An 18,361-nucleotide genomic window follows, 5' to 3' on the forward strand; every position below is an offset into this window, starting at 1 on the left:
ACAGACATGAAGAAGATGCTAGTACCTGGTGATTTGGATGCAGCAAGTTATGAGATGCGTGAAAAGGCATGGAAGGCTGATGAGGAAATGAGGGAAGTCATGAAAGACTCATAACAGCAAGAATAAATCCGTTTGCATTCCAAACCACCAAGCTAGTACATATTACCAGTGGTGAAAAGGTCTCCATTGAAGTGAAGCAGGATCTTGAAATGGCAAATGTTATAGGAGAGAAACAGCTTTCAGAATTTGTCCATAAGAGGTTAAGCACCCAAGAGATTGATTTCAATACATCCATCAAGTCAAACAAGCTCAAAACCTTCTCCACATTACCATCAGCTAAGAAAAAATCAAAAGAAAAAGTCCTAGCGTGTTCGCACAGACTGTTTGAGAATTTGTTAGTGATCAGCCAACAGCGTAACTTGGATTTGAGAAAATTGTTATCATTCTCTCTTGGCAACATCAGCTGGTCCCTGGCTAACTCTGATGGCTCTATATCGAAGACTGCCAAGTCGGCTCTGATGGCTGCTGTTGAGGAAGATGCTGATGATCAACCATCAATCTATGTTAACCAGGATCAGCTACCAGTCTTTGACGCTGTTGTGGTTGATGCTATGGCCAAAATTCAGACCCTGAAAGCTCCTCCAACTTTTGGCATAGTTGCAAGTCAGCTTTTGCAACGAATAGTTAATATTGCAAGCGTGTATCACACATTTCGTGTGGATTTTGTTTGTGACACATACCCTGATATCAGCATTAAAGGAGGTGAGAGAAGTCATAGAAGTGTGGAAGGAAGGCAGAAGGCTGCTGTGTTTAGTCCGAACTTCTGAATTTTCAGCAGATGGCTCAAACAAGACTGCTTTAGTGAAATTTTTAAAGGATACATGGAGGAAGTCAACTGTGAAGCAGAAGCTAGATCTTGTAACAGCTTTTTCTCAAGAATGCCACATGATCAGCTATAACCTTGATGGATCAATCTCTGTAAACCAAATAGATAGTTTGACACCAGACCACGAGGAAGCAGATACGCGCATGTTATCACATATCGCAAAGATAATGGAAGACAAACCCAGCTCAAAAGTTCTAGTCAAGTGCCAGGACACAGATGTTTTCCTAAGCTGTCTATCTCTAGTGAATGAGCTGCCATCACAAAAACTCATTTACTGCTGTGGTAAGAAGCAGTTGAGATATGTAAACAGGCTGTCTGTCTACTGTCCTCACATCCAAACGATGCAAAGCACTGCTCGGGCTCCATGCTCTAAGTGGATATGACAGTGTAAGCGCATTCTATTCCAACGAGAAGATAACTTTCTTCAAGCTGCTAAAGAACAACCTTGAATTCTGTAACACACTGAAATCATTGGAAACAGGTTTTGAAGTTGATGGTGCAATAAGATAATCTATTGAGACATTCATATGCTGATTATATGGTGAAGAGACAAATTCCATTAATGAAGCAAGGTATAAGATTTTCTGCTCACCGTATCACACATCACAACCAAACCTACCACCCACACTAGATGAGTTAAATCTTCATATATCTAAGGCTGCCTATCAGGCCGCGATATGGAGAAGAGCCAAGCAAATCATCACCAATGTCCCATCCCCCAGCAACATGGATGGTTTATGGAAGATGGAGAGCTTAAAGCTAGATGAATAACACAACAACCAGCACCTCCTGATGTGCTCGTGGACATGTTTCGTTGATGCAAAACTGGGTGCCAGTCTCGTCGCTGTCAGTGCAACAATACAGATCTCAAGTGTACGGACATGTGCAGAAGCAGCTGCTGTAGCAATAGAAATAAAGAGGATGGATATGAAAGTAGTGATGCAGAAGACTCAGATGACTGTGAATTAGAAGGTTATTATTTGAGTGGTATTGTAACCAAAGGTGCGCTTCATGTTTGATTAGAATACATATGTGTCACACCGTATAAAAGACTGACTAATTGCGATTTCACTTGCATAGTAAAGTAAACGGTTCAACATAATAAGCATTAATGATGAATATATGTATACTAAAATGTTATATATACATGGTCTGAGTCTTTAAAAATACTTTTAATTTTGTTTTGCAGATCTGTAATGATATATGAGTTGCGGAATAACAAGGACAAACTATAAAGCTGCCACAATATCAACCAAACTGAGAACACATAATATTATATAATACAATTCTAATATTATAATATTTAAAGAATAAATATTTTAATGTTATCAGAATTGATTCCAACTCAGGTTATTGCTAATTATTTAGTATTTATAGGCTATTTTCATTATTACATTGTTGGTAGAAGCACATGAAACATTACAGATACTTATTTAATTTAAATAATATATTAATTAAATTGCTCAAAAATGAACAATCTGAGAGGTGTAGAAACCAGATATTTGAAATCAGCTCAAAATTCTGATCTAGATGCCACTCTTATCACATAGCCCACCTCCAAAAGGAATAAATCACTTTTTTGACAGCTTTTTGATGCCCTCCTGCTCTACTAATATATATTAAATTAATGTTATTAATATATACTAAATCAACACAATTAATATATATTAAATGAATTTTATTATTATATAGTAAATCAATATTATTTATTTAAAGTAGATCAATATTATTAATATATAATAGATCAACATTAATAATATGTAATACATGAATATTATTAATTTATAGTAGACCAATATTACTAATATAGAGTAAATCAAAATTATTCATTTAAAGTAGATCAATATTATTAATATATAATAGATCAACATTAATAATATGTAATACATGAATATTATTAATTTATAGTAGACCAATATTACTAATATATACTAAATAAATATTATTAACATATAGTAAATCAGCATTATTAATATAGTAGATCAATAGTAATTTAATGGCATGCTTGGGTCATGTAGTGACAATGCTTGGTAGTGTTCTCATGTTCTATGGTAGAGAAACACACCGCCACGACTAGTTTTTATAAGCTAGCTTCAGTGGTCCTCACACTCATCAAGAGCTTCTTCTGAAACTGTCAGATTAACTCGAAGAGATAAATTTTTGCAACATGTCCAGTCTGACAGAGCCAGGTAGCCATTTCACTTGCCAATGTCCAAAATACAGAGGTGGGTCTTTAATGCGCCCACGTTTTAAGGGAGGTACATGAGGCCTGCAAGTTATGGTCTAGATCCGAATGACTCAGCAATTTAGGATGGAAAGCTTGCTGAGAGTTTTTTATCAAATCGGCGCTAAGCAGGGCTCAAACTACTAATCCCATTGTTTGTGGTTCAATAGTAGATTAATAGCATTAAAATATATGGTAATTCAATATTATAAATATATAGCAGATCAATATTACTAATTTAATTCTGGCAAATCAATATTTATAATTATCTTGAATTTCAGATTTGATACAAGTAATTGCAAAGTTGAATGAAGACAGAAACTTACCGGAATATTCCATGACAAACCCTGCATAACCCTCACTGTAGTCTGTGACGAATGTAAATGTTAGACTTTCTTCGATTGGCTGAAGGTAAAGCATTGGTTGAGAAGCCTCAGTACCACAGATCTGTACTGTGTTGCTGTCATATCCACTCACTCCAGTAATATTTAAATAATCATGACAGCTCTTCTCTAGGGCAATACCGCTTCTAGCAGCGAATCTCAATCTAATGAGGGAGTCTTGTGAAATGCCAGTCAAGGTAAGCGCTGAGTTAAGGTTGTTGTTGTACTTTTGCGGATAGTTCTTATGGGTAGAGATGTACAAAGGAGTTATGGCTAAAGCTCTTCTATCATAAATACCGCCAATGTCTATGGGGAGAACCGCTGCAGAAAGAGATACAAATTTATGTAGAGTACCACAATAGTATAAATAGGCAGTTATGAACTGGTCAATCACTGGTGAGTGCCTTTCAAAGCAAATTAAAGTTTGCAACAAAATATAAAATGAAATAAAATAGTTAAATAAAATGATACATTAGGTGCTGGAAAAAAAAAGCTCATTTTGGTTAATGCTAATCTATAATACGAATTGGCAAAGTGTTGGTGTCTGGTATAAAGTGCAGTGGATTTTCTCAAGAAGTAGGAATGCAATGGATGGTCAGATAGATGGAGATATAATCTGAGTATTTTAAACAGCAAATGTCTAAAAACACAGTGAGCTTATCAGCATTAAGGCCATTTAGAACGTATACATGTATGTATGATGTGTATTTAGAATGCACGGAGATCATCTGTCTAAAATCAAAAACCTCCTTTTCTTTAGTTCAGTCTTTTCTATGCAGTCATTGCATTTTAGGTTGCTAAATATATCGTCAAAATGCGACGAACTTTTAAAAACCACAATTATTCATTTAAGAGGGAGTTTTAAATTATAAAACCTAGATATCCCAACATGAACTTTTTATCCTGAGATCAATGTAGCAAAATATAATGAGCCTCAGATTCTGAGAATTGCGCATTAACATCTACAGGTTGTTAAGCTTTCATACTCTCACTAATTGCATAAAAACACTGTCAATCATATCCATATACATATGGATGTATCTGCATTATGCATACACCCATACATACACCAATATATACACCTATGCATATATATTACACATTTTATGTACATATAATATTTATTATTGTTAGAAACATTAATTTTATACAGAATAATAAAAATAAGCACTAAATACGTTAAGTGTAAAGTGAATTATACTATATTATACTGTAAAATATAAAAAGCACTCAACTGTTAGTTAACAGATAAAAGTTTGTTTAAAATAAATTTAGATCTATCTCATCAGGTGATAACTTGGTGATAATAATATTACAGATTATATACTATTTATCTATTTATATGTACTGATGTAGAAAACAGTTATCTAAAAGATAATTACTTGACTAAAACTAATAAAGAGTATAAAGATTGCGTATTATCGTGCTCATTTCTCAGACTCAACTATAGAAGAAATTATCTTTCCCTTTGTTCAAGTCAATTGTATCCTTTTTAACCCGCAGTAAGCTTGAGTCACGTGCATCAGTTTACAGTTTGCAAGACCTTCGGTGTTGTTATAGCATGAATGCCTGGTGCGAGTGGACTCTAGCAGTTAGTCAGTGATGGGGGTTCTACCTCACAAAGTTTTACTCAGATTAATCACATTTAAAGTTACTGTCATCAACGTTACCTTTTTCAAATTGACCATAATTTCGATCACTCACATAGTAGCTCATAATTTTCTGGTGAGACTACAATATTCCCATACAGTAATCCCCAAGACTCATCATCAACTAATAGAAAACCTTGAATTTCAGGTAATATATACAATCTTATTTTGAAGCGAGACTACCTCTACTCTCAAACACTCAACTCACCACTTAACTCAAACTTAAAAACTTGATATAAAAAATTAAGGACTCAAATAACCATGGAGCTCCGCAATGCCAAATCAAACTATTTGCAATCCCTAATAAAAGGTGATTCACGGCCTAAACGCCTCTGGAAAATCTTAAATAATGGGATTGGCTAAACTAAATCATCAGCAGCCCCAAAATCTATAATATGCAATGAAAAAGTATTGACTACAGAGATTGATATAGCCAACACCTTTAATAACTATTTTACTTCTAGTGGTCTGTCTCTGGCACAAAATTTTAAAAAGTTCAACCATAATCCAGGAGAGCTAACACAAAGGATATCAACTAAAAGTCTAACTTTCAAATTATCGCAAATCGGCATCAATGATGTGATCAAACTTCTAGAAAAGGTTAACCCAGCCAAAGCAACCGGATTTGATAACATTCAATCATAATTAGTTAATGATACGGCAGAAGCTATTGCTCCTGTGATAACTGACATTTTAAACTCCAGCTCAACAACTTCTCAAGTACCACGTAAAATGAAAATAGCTAAAGTAAAACCCTTGTTTAAAAAAGATTCAATTAAAATTTGCTCTAATTACAGACCCATTAGTTTGCTACCAGTGCTAAGTAAGATAGTTGAAAAAGCTGCAAATAAACAGTTTATGGAATACTTTGTGAGTAATTTGCTGCTTAACGATGAGCAATATGGTTTTAGGAGAAACCACAGCAACAAGGATGAACTAATTAAATTTACCAACAATGTTTTAAAATCATTAATCGAGGGTAAATTTTGTTTTTGGCATATTTCTAGTTTTTAGTAAAGCTTTTGACACAATAGATTATAACATATTGTACTCAAAACTCCACAATTTTAATTTTGACATCACCGCAATTAACTAGATCAATAGCTATCTAACCGAATGTAAACAACACACTATTATTGGTAACACTTTATCTTCTATACTAGATTTAACATGTGGTGTACCTTAAGGTTCCATCCTTGGTCCAATTCTTTTTCTATATTACATAAATGATTTAACACATGTCACCAACCTTTTCACACCTTTGCTTTATGCAAATGACACTAATCTCTTTTTCGAATTCTCTAACATCAACGAGCACATAGATTGTTTAAATAACGAACTTCTTGCTATTCAAATCTGGTGCACTTCTAACAAACTCACCTTAAATTTAATACGACGAATTTCATGTTACTAAAGAAAACCCAAATTGAATTTCGTTTAGCTAAAACTTATCTCTTTTTCTTTTTCAAAAAACCAATTTACTAAATTTACTAAATTCTTAGGCGTTTTCATTGATTCTAATCTCACTTGGAAAAAACACATCGAATGTTTACTAAAACAACTGAGACCCTTATCATGCTTACTCTACTCTGAATATTTACCCCACAAACATCTGCTTTTACGATACAGTTCTATGGTTAATTCAAATCTTTCATATTGCATTGAGGTATGAGGCAATGCACCTCCCATCCATCTTACGAATTTAATAACACTTCAAACCCGCGTGATAAGGACCATTTACAAAAAACCCTGCCTCACCACCACCAAACCTCTTTTCAAATCATCATCTATACTTCCTATCATTTTACTATAATATTCATACCACATTATACTTTTAGCCCATCATGAATTTTATTGTAATTATATCCCTTCCACAATATATCAAACTCGATTTTCAAATTTTTCTCCAAATCTCCCACAATCTTCTTCTCATGCTCGGCCATCGCATGGTGGATTACCAACAGGCCATTTTTTGGAATCGACTCCCCATTACTATAAAAAGCATAAAAATATTGGCCAGTTTCAAAAAAAAATTTAATCACATCTTTTAACAAAGAAATAAAACCTAATTACCCATAAAAACTGTCGTAGATTACACGATGACGACAAGCCCAACGCCACGACTAGCTATGCTAATGCATATTATGGGCTTCATCACTCCTCCAGCTTTTTTTTGTTTAACTTGTTTTGTTGATGAAAATAAATTATACAAAAAACTACAGTATAAACTTTGTTGCGTCTTTCTTCCTGCATCTGAGGTGATTTAAGCGTTTGCCTAAATTGAGAGCTTGGGCTTCCATGCTATATAGTTGTTTACACCGCTTTAAAAAATAATCATATGACTGGATCAACTTTATCATCAAGTTAGTAACCAAAACAACCTCTTTCTTCACATTCATTATTTTAATACAAACATCCATTCTGGTGGCACTGGGTTGCGTTGAAAACAAGAAACTTGCTCAGCATGAATTTTTGCTAGTCAAAAGCATTGCTCAACCAGCGGCCTTCACAAACTTATGAGTGATGTTTGGGAGCGTTGATGATTACATTGCGAAGAGTGACAGGCGTCTTAGGTTTTTAGAGATACAATTCTTATACTAAAAATAGACCGAGATTGTCTTCAATAATCACTGTCAGTCACAGATTTGGAAAGGGATTTGCGGTCAGTGTATCATGGCATTTCATAGCTGTATACAAAAATTACCCGTCGGTCTATGAACGCTGGGCCAGATGCTTCAAACCGAAACTAGTGAAGTTTCGTTTGATCGTGTTGATTTATGGACAAATAATAAGGCAGTTAGTAATCCTACTTACACAATCATTGTCACCTCGTCAACGTCACCTACAGTGATAAATGGGCGTCTCGTCTGTCATTTTTCAATTATCCCTGTCGTCAGGTCGTCAAAATCGCCATAAAACATGGTAGGACCCTCAGGGATATGTGATTTAAGGGCTGATCGTTGACCTGTGAACTCAGTGTCAGCAGACAAACAAGCATTTGGCTTGCCCACTCAAAATGAACTAGTCTGCCTTACTTGCTGCTAATTACTAAAATAATTCTTGTTACCCAAATCCTCAAAGTTATTTACCAAGAGCAAAAGGTTCTAGTTATGAACTTTATATTATAATTTAATCTGTATGTTGAACATGTTCTTGTTTTTTCTTCTGTCTATGGGTGCATTGTGCAAACCTGCTATGGGTGTACTGTGCAAGCCTGCTATGGGTGTACTGTGCAAACCTGCTATGGTTGTACTGTGTAAACCTGCTATGGTTGTACTGTGCAAACCTGCTATGGTTGTACTGTGCAAACCTGCTATGGGTGTACTGTGCAAACCTGCTATAGGTGTACTGTGCAAACCTGCTGTGGTTGTACTGTGCAAACCTGCTATGGTTGTACTGTGCAAACCTGCTATGGTTGTACTGTGCAAACCTGCTATGGGTGTACTGTGCAAACCTGCTATAGGTGTACTGTGCAAACCTGCTGTGGTTGTACTGTGCAAACCTGCTATGGGTGTACTGTGCAAACCTGCTATAGGTGTACTGTGCAAACCTGCTGTGGTTGTACTGTGCAAACCTGCTATGGGTGTACTGTGCAAACCTGCTATAGGTGTACTGTGCAAACCTGCTGTGGTTGTACTGTGCAAACCTGCTATGGGTGTACTGTGCAAACCTGCTATAGGTGTACTGTGCAAACCTGCTGTGGTTGTACTGTGCAAACCTGCTGCGGGTGTACTGTGCAAACCTGCCATGCCACTATTCATTTAACTAGTTCAAGTTTTGAACTTTTGCACTGATTACTTACATTCGTGTTTAGACTTGATGTTGGTGTTGTGGTTGAATGTCAAGGTTCAAAGTCAATTACTCAATAACATATTATTTTATTATAATCCGTAAAATAGAATGAATTTTAACTTGAAATGAAATTAAAACAAATATTTTATTAGTCATTGAGGTCGCGATGATAACCCATCTGAAAGTATCATTCAGTGTTATCGTTGATGTTTGCTGTGTAACGAAAAAATTTAAATTCCAAAATATTCTCAAAGTAAAGTGGAACAGCTATTGCTACAGTTAAAATATATAACTCACAAGCATTTTAATCTCTAAGCATCATCAGCACTTGCAGTGCAACATATTGCTGGCCATTAAAATTTGTCCCGATAGTAATAGGCTCACCTGTAAAAACTATTATAACCACCTCATTAATTACCAATCAGTTATAATTACAATTACCTGTTCCATCTAGACAAACTTATGGTAAAATAGAAAACTCGACACTTCTATCACCAAAGTTGCATGAAAGGTTTACACTGTGAACATGACAATTTTATTCAGCTCTGGTTATTACATCAGCAGCGCCAATTTAATATTATTCTGTTCCGACCTTCAACAATGAAAAAAGCGCTATATATTTTCTTGGAAGATACCAAAAATTGCAAAAAAGACTATCGTGAGTTGCTCTTTATTAATTTCAAAAACATGATCTAGCTTAATGCTTTCTTATATATAATAATAATGATAAGGAAATGTATGAGCAGTTAATCGTCCCAGTCATTACTCTTTAGTGTACAACTATATTTCAGTGAGTGTTTTGCGATGTGAACAAATACAAAGACTACTAGTAAAACTTTATTTAAAATTATGTTTTTATATACCCTAATATACTGTTTACTACATGTGAGATGTTATTAACACGAAATATTATGTTTTAAAATAATTATCAACACAATTTAAATTACTGTAATTGTGGAAATCCATAAATGCTAATAATAGTCTATTCAACAATAAAAAACTAAGAAATATTCAATATTTGTACATATGTAATGAGGTTATCATTCATGGTCACTGTCATATAAAATCTTCAGTACTGGATTTTATCCATTGTTTTGCTTTTTTTAAAGCAAAAACTGCGGCAGTATGTCAGTAAGTAGTTTCTAAAGCTACGTTCACAACTCAAAACATAAACACAGTGTAGTATTTTACACTTGTCTATGACATGTGTTACAAAATGTGATCATTTATTCGGTACTTGTTTGTTGTAGAGTAATTTGCTGAAGGTGTGATGCATCCTATTACTATTCATATTTATTATCTAAATATTAATTATCATAATAATTTTAAATATGGTATAATATTATTAGTAATAGTTATTTTACTGGTAATTAATATAAATAGTACAACACTACAATAAAATATCACCTCCAAGGCTCGGATTAAGACTGCTGTTAGTAAGTATTTATTGTTCATATTTTATAAGATATTATTATTAGTGTTTTAAATGCTAGCTATTAAGAAATTAGCCAGTCACAAAAAGAGCTAGTAATTTTTAATTAGTAGAACTGGTAAACAACAAATTTATACAAATTTATATATCATTTAATACATAAAGATAGATTTATTGACCAAAGTATTGACATATTGATGAAGTTTTATTTGAATTAAATCCCTTTTAGTTTAATAATGTGTGTGCATGTTTTTTTCATCTCTATACATGAACTAAACAATAAACTTTGAATTATATCGGTTTAGGAATAAAGTACTATATTAGCTATGCAGGTTATGCTGTATAATAAGCTACTACTGCAACTAAAATATGTCATTTCAAATAACTCTTTAAGAAGACTGATATCTAAATAGACAGAAGGCAAAAGCTACTAAAAGCTTCATAAAGGGTAGGAAAAAAAGCTGAAAACAGCAGTGAGTGGTGTCATAATAATTATTGCAATGTAACTTAGGAGAAGAGACAAGGTAAGAGATGAAGTATTGTGGATAAAGTATGTACAACACCGTAACAATGTACTATATTCCTGCAAGTCAGTAAATGTAGGGTGTCATGTCATGTTGTGTTACTGAGTTCATTAGTGTCCTATGACTATCATGTTGTCATGTCGCATGTACAGTAGCCACTCCTATAACATACACCTCTTATAATGTAAATTCCAGATAATTAAAAATTTTCTATGAAGTTTTTGCTTCCTACAACATAAAAAATTCCATATAGCGTAAGGTGTCATGCCGGGCTAGACTTCAAAACATATTTGAATGTTAATTTATCTCGCCGCACTTTTGCAAGAAAAGACGCTGTGCGTATAGCGTTATATATATAACATATGTATAACTTTAACGACATTCTAGTTTGTCGTAATAAAATGTTAAATGAGTCGACAAAAAGGAAAATAAGATACATGTAGCTGCCTAATTGTTCATAAATACAAGGACAATCAATTGGTGCAGATGTTACAGCGTCGGTCTACCAATCTGAATATCATGAGTTTGAGCATCGTCGCAAATTATCTTTCATCCTAACCTTGATTCCTGAATAAAGACGACAAACAGGTAGAACTGTTTTTTCATAGTAAAAAGATTTTGTTGTTTTGCCTTACTGTAGATGTACCAGATATTTGTTATTAGTTTTACTTTGCAAAATAACCTTTTTTGTTTAGAAAAAATAAGCAAATCGTTGTAAAGGAACGTCGAAAATGTGCACCCCCATCAACTTGTTGTAAAATTACCGCAATCATGGTCAATAAAATCAATGAGATTGATCCTAAAAGAGAGAAAAGTTGTCAATGCAAAACAATAATACTGCAGTTGCGGTACAGCCCACAAATTAAAAGAGTTGAGTCAAGTTTTTCCTTGTTGCATGGCCAAAAGGGTGAGTTTAGAAAGATCTTGCAATAGATTAGGCAATTTACATGTATTTTACTGGTCTTATAATGTAAATTCTCTATAACGCAAACATTCCTGGAATGGATGATTTATTTTTAAGAGTGCCTACTGTATTTGCATTTTGACAAGGCAATGCCAAATTGTCAATATCTCATGAACCGACTTCGAAAAATTTTGAAATTACAGATAGATAAGATGTTACATTATGACATAATGAAATTTGAGAAACTTTGAAAAAACTTTGAAAAATTTCACAAAACCTTTTGCATGATTCTCATATTAAAAAAGTTACTCATTTAGACATCTCGCTGATCAGAATGAAAGAGTTTAGCTCTTTATTGTATCAATCTCAAATCAAAGGTACCTTCAAGTCCTGGTTATTGAACCCATTTGTACAAAGATGAGACTCTTTCTTCTAGCCAATTCCAAATAGGGTAATTTCAATAGCCTTCAAGAGATACTAGAAGCTAATCCACTTATATATTTCTATAATTTAATCAACTTTGCACCAGAATTACTTGTTCATTAGTTATGATTACTCTACAAGTTTCACTTGGCAACCTCCCAGCCGCGACCAGAGAAAAGGCAATTTTTATGATAAGATTAAAAAAGAAGCATGTAAAAAACCTGTAATGATATTAAAATGGTAAATGCATGCAGCTAGCATACCGACACCTCAAGATGTTCTGATAATTTTTTTTTCCGAATTGACAGAAATAACGTTAACGCTTTATCGCTGCTGCAGCACCTACTAATATCGCCTACCTATGTCACTTGCTAGTGTTCCTTGCTAGTGTCTCCTACTAGTATCACCTGCTAATGTCACCTGCTTATGTCACCTGCCTATGTCACTTGCTAATGTTTCTTACTAGTGTCTCTCACTAGTGTCATTGCTAGTCACCCGCTGATGTTTCCTGTTGATGTATCTTGCTAGTATCACCTGCTAGTGTCAAATGCTACTGCCACCAGCTAGTTTTGCTTGATTATGTCACCTGCTTATGTCACTCATGTCACCTAACTTGGAAATTCTAAAAAAAATTTCTACAGACACAAGTACCATTAAACCATAACTGCCACGAATAGCTTCCATTGTTTGTTCACGGGTAAATCAGACACGCTGATTCCAAGTTTGCACTCAAAATAAATAATGGTCCACTAACTTTAAAAGTCATTTTGTGTTTTTGAAGACTTTTTATAGCGATTCAATGTCGTTGTCGCAATTGAAACAACTAGCCCCGCCCATAAATATGTGACACAACCTATATTTTTAGGAACGGAAGTTAAGGATGTTTAGTCCAATCTAGAATTACAGAGATGGGTGTCTTAAACCCCATTATTCTCTAAGTTCAGCCTTTAAAATAATCTCAGCCTATTCTGAAAGGTAGATAAGCTATTTAACATTGCTTGTAGCTTGATACAGGATGTTTAATAGGCTGTATATTTAGATTGTGATATAATATAGCTTGTGATGATATCTCGCAATTTTGAGCTCATTTTTCTTGGCATTTAGCCTATTAAACATCCTGTAACAAGTTACAAACAGTATTAAATAGCTTATCTACCTTTCAGAAAAGGCTGAGATTATTTTTAAGGCTGAACTTAGAGAATAATAGATTTTAAGACATCTATCTCTATAATTCTAAATCGGACTAAACATTTCCAACTTCCGTCCCAAAAAAGCTAGGTTATGTCACATATTCATGGGTTGGACTTGTAGTGTTGTTTGCGACATCGATGCTGAGTCAGTAAAAAGCCTTTAAAAACAAAAATGAGTTTGAAAGTTAGTGGACCAATATTTATTTTGAGTACAAACTTCGAATCAGCGTGTCTGGTTTACCTATGAACAAACGATGAAAGCTGTTCGTGGCAGTTATGGTTGAAAGATTGAAGGGACTTGTCTCATTTGTGCCCAAAACAAGACTAATCATGATCAGCTTTCCGGCAACTTTGCTAACAAATGAAAAACTCAGCGTCTGATTTGCAAGAAACCTTTTTAAAGATTGCCAGGTATTTATTATTAAAAATGCACCAAATGATCTCTATAGTGTGCCCTAGTCACAAACGTGGCTGTCTCTAATGTGTAGACCCCACAGCTTGACATACTAGAGGCTGGGTCACACTATATTTCCGTTAGTCAGTGTTTTCCTTTCGGCGTTCAACATCGATTATGTGAACCATGAACCAATGGCATTGATGAAGCATCGCGGACACATTAGGAAAGTTTGAGGCTGTCAAACTTTTCTGATATTTCGCCGAGCATCGACGACCGCCTTTCAAATGCAAACCAATTTGATGATGGTAATCTGCGAATGGCATGATTTATTCATATCCCTTTATGATAGTTGTTGCGGGACTATTGTTTGATTCCAGCATGCAAAAACAAAGAGGTTTCTTAGCGAAAAGTCAAAGGGAGAAATCAGAACAGTACATCACGGAGTATTTCTTGATGCAAGCATGGATGGGTTTGTGATAGTGTGAACATCATTATTATCGACGATCACCGAAGTATTGTGGCATCAACGCCGAGATATGGCGATACAGTGTGACCCAGCCTTGATAGTTTCCATCGACCAAATACACTGCATGGTTGCAGTGTGGCTGGACCCCACATCAGAAACGCTTAATTCACATACCACATGCCTGGCTCATCTAGAATGATGATTAATTAATATCCTACAACTTTGGGCAATGAAAGAGCTGGAGTGGATAGGCTATGACTATAGATAAGCTAAAACTGTGCATAGGCTAATCAGGTGAGCATGTAAGAAGTATCCAGTGCAAAAAGATAAACTGCAAAAGATTGCAGGCTAGATCAAGGAAAGCTTAACAGATTTTGGCAAAACCATCACTAGATTTAATCTAGTAGAAACGGTCTTCACTACTTGAAGCAGCCAGAATAAAATTTCGTGACCATTGGTTCAAATATTAGAAGATCGTAGTCTTTGTTTTTGATAGAGAATGACAATTTGGCAGCCTTGGCTAACAAAAGTTGAAGACTTAAAATGTATGTGAATGTGGTCAAAGAGGATATAGGTAGATAAATGTAGTAGATGTTTTAGATTTATTCTTTTAGTAAAAGATAATTAAACTCAACCGGATCATTGACATCAAAATCGGCTCTAAAATCTCCCTTTTTATAAACATATAGAACACGTGGGCATTATTTTAAAAAAATTCTTGAAACTGGATTTTCAAAGGGGTTTTTATTGCTGCAGTTAACTTAACCTCTGTTATAGCTCATTATATTTATATCTTTTCTAAATTAGACCTAAGTTTGAATGCATCTTGAAGATGTTGACATTTACATCACAATGATTGATTGATGTTTAAAACATTGTCAAAGGAAACAGTGTTTGCTAAAAGCGCATTACAATGAGACACACAGCAGTATCGCTTGTTCTAATGCCAATTTTGGCTGGCAAAATGTGAACTGTTTTTAATAAAGAGTTGTTTAGAAATCTTGTTTGAATTTATTTTGATGCCACTAACTCCTCAAAGCGATAAAGTTTTATTTTCCTTTCTAAGATGGTCTAATTATATATGATATTTCTGCTGAGATTTGGTTTTTCATACTACATGTATTTTGTTGTACTTGAAAATTGTTTAAATATTAGAACTCCTCTTTAGGACATTTTACTTGCTCATGCCCTGATTTATACCCATGTAAGAAGTATTAGTTTTGATTTTTTGTAAAGTTTGGAGTGTTTTTTTCTAAAGGTTTGTGTAAATGCTCTCTTCATTGTTAGACTGTGATTTGAGATGATTCAGTAAGACACAAATCAACACGAGAGCGTAATATGATACAATATGTTATGCTACAATATAATGTGATACAACATGATAAAATACAAAATAATATGATACAAAATGATACGATACAATATATGATATCATACAATTATGTACGATACAATAGGATATGATACGATATGATACGATACATTATGATATGAAACAACATGATATGATATAACATGAAACGATAAAATATGATTTGATATGATACAATATGATATGATACAATGTGATATGATACGATATGATACAATACAATATGAAATAATACAATATAATAGGATATGATACATTATGATGCGATACATATACGATACAATATGATATGATACAACATGATAAAATAAAATACGATACGGTACAATATGATACTACACAATATGATATTATACAATATGATATGATACAAAATGATATGATACGATATGTAACAATATGATATTATACAATCTGGTACGATACAATATGATATGATACAATATGGTATGATATGATACAAAATGACATGATACAATATGAAACTATACAACATGAAATTATGCAATAACGGTTGCAGCCTCAGTTCTTGTAGCATCTCTATCCTTCATAACTTAGGATATTTTGGGTTAGAGAAAAAAGGTTTAATGTATACTCACAATGAAGTTTGATGAGCGCTCCTTGGTAGGTTACGCTTCCATCAGACACGAATCTGAAGGTTATACTGTCATCAACTAAATGAAGATACAGGACTGATTGATCACTCACGTCGGCGCAAATTTTCTTTGTGTGATTTTGAAACTCTCTGACTCCGATTATGTCCAGGTAGTCATAGCAATCTTCGAGCTCAATCGCAGGCCTGATGACCATATCTAGTCTGAGAAGGGAGTCTGGAGGCACACCAGTGAGTGTTAGAGAAGAGTTAATGTTTTCTCTGTATGTTTCAGTTGGATAGCCAGAGTGTGTTGTGATGTACAAAGGAATATCTGAAGGTATTGCTCTATCATTGTTATAGCCCTCATCTATTGGAATTCGATCTGCAATAAAGATATGAAAAACATCAAACCAAAGCTATTCTATGGTGCAGCAATTTATAGTGATATCATTGATTTTATATATATATATATATACATGTATATATATTGTGTTATATATAAATATATATATATAACACAATATATATACATGTATATATATATATATATATATATATATATATATATATATATATATACACATACAGGCAAGCTCCAACACACAAACACACATGGCAGTTTCTATAGGCATGATCGCGAGTGATCAGTAAAAAGTGTCCACCAAACCGTACTAATAATGACCAGTTTATATCAATAATGATTAATTCGTTTGTTGTTGCTGTTTGTATCAAAGTTCATTTTCCAACTCCAAGTTTTCAGGTTTTTTGTTAGAAACTTTGATTGCACCACCATTTAAAATAAATACTAACTGTATCAGGCTAATAGTAGTTTAGCTACTAACGCTACTATGTATTTTGAGGCTAACATTTTGAGGCTATTCTGATTACACAGGGTTTCTTTTTATTTGCGCTAGAAGTTTCTGTTCAAAATGTCATCGCGTAAAAGTTTTGCTCGGCTAAAAAATTGTTTGGATGCTAATATCGACTAGCTCAGATACACAGAAGACAGTTTAAAGTCAAAGACATTGTGGAAGATATTGAACAGCCAGACAAATATGAAATGACTCCAAATAGAAGCAACAATCAGAATGCATTTGGCCGAGCAAACGATGCTAATATATTTGATTTAAAAATGCTAATTTTGGTTTTAAAATGTTAATTTTTGTTGCTGTATGAATTATAATTATGGTTTGTCAATTTTTCTTAAATATATATTTGCGGTTTGTAATAAATTAGGGTTACTATAAAACTTATAAATTTATATAGTTATAAAATTATATTTAATAGCACGATTGGGGTAGCCTGAGCTCAGCTTACAATGTATCGACGCTCTTAACTCCTGTTCTATTGCACATACACGTATAAAACCAGTTTTGGCTGCAAACTGTAACAAACATATTGATGAGTGCAATTAGCTTTTAAACAAATTTGTTGAATATAATTATAAAATGAAAATATGTCTTTAAATTTAAAATGGAATAAAGAACTTGAAAGCCTATAATCCTATCAAAACAGCTTATAAGATCATCGTTGTTTAATTACAAGCAGTAAATATCAACTAGTAGAGATATGTATCAGCTTCCTCATGCATATTTATTTAAAAATCTATGACAAGTTAAACGTGAGTTAAGAAAACTCTTGTCATCAAAAAGGTTAATGTCACACTGCCTGAAGGAGGGTGCAAAATATAGGCGAGCTTTGATTCTGCAGTGACAGAGTTAAATTTATCTTCTCAACATTCTGACGAGATGTTTAAAAAAACATTGCTACCCTACATTTGAACGCCACCTCTAATAAAGCTCCACTTTGAGGAAAGAGTTGAAAAATAGAGCTCTCTCCCTCCCTCTCTCTCTCTCCCTCTCTCTCTCTCTCGCTCTCTCGCTCTCTCGCTCTCTCGCTTCCCTCTCTGCTAATCCTCTTATTCAGAGCTCAATTTTTTGCTGCACCATTTTATGGTATCTTCAGATCTACTGTCACCATTGAGGTCTACGCACAGATTGATCTACTTTTAAATATTGCCAATAAAGTAATATGCAGCTATCGGTAAGCAATGAGCAATCATTAAGCAAACTAGGAGTTGTCTTTTGAACGTTGTAAATGCACATATATTTGCTCATTTGAATA

General features: G+C 34.0%; 1 protein-coding gene across 1 annotated transcript in view; it reads right to left on the reverse strand.

Annotated features, from left to right (window-relative positions):
- LOC137405098 (cubilin-like) overlaps positions 1–16,869 on the reverse strand; it is a 34,665-nt gene extending 17,796 nt beyond the window's left edge. Inside the window, exons 1-3 of the mRNA XM_068091322.1 lie at positions 16,824–16,869; positions 16,242–16,619; positions 3,437–3,814 (exon numbers count right to left, since the gene is read on the reverse strand). Of these exons, the coding sequence (XP_067947423.1) occupies positions 3,437–3,814; positions 16,242–16,619; positions 16,824–16,869 (802 nt within the window). The remainder of the gene's footprint in view (positions 1–3,436; positions 3,815–16,241; positions 16,620–16,823) is intronic.
- Positions 16,870–18,361: the final 1,492 nt, after the last annotated feature.

The sequence above is a fragment of the Watersipora subatra genome, chromosome 9, assembly GCF_963576615.1.
Source record: "Watersipora subatra chromosome 9, tzWatSuba1.1, whole genome shotgun sequence".
In the NCBI taxonomy this organism is placed as follows: domain Eukaryota; kingdom Metazoa; phylum Bryozoa; class Gymnolaemata; order Cheilostomatida; family Watersiporidae; genus Watersipora; species Watersipora subatra.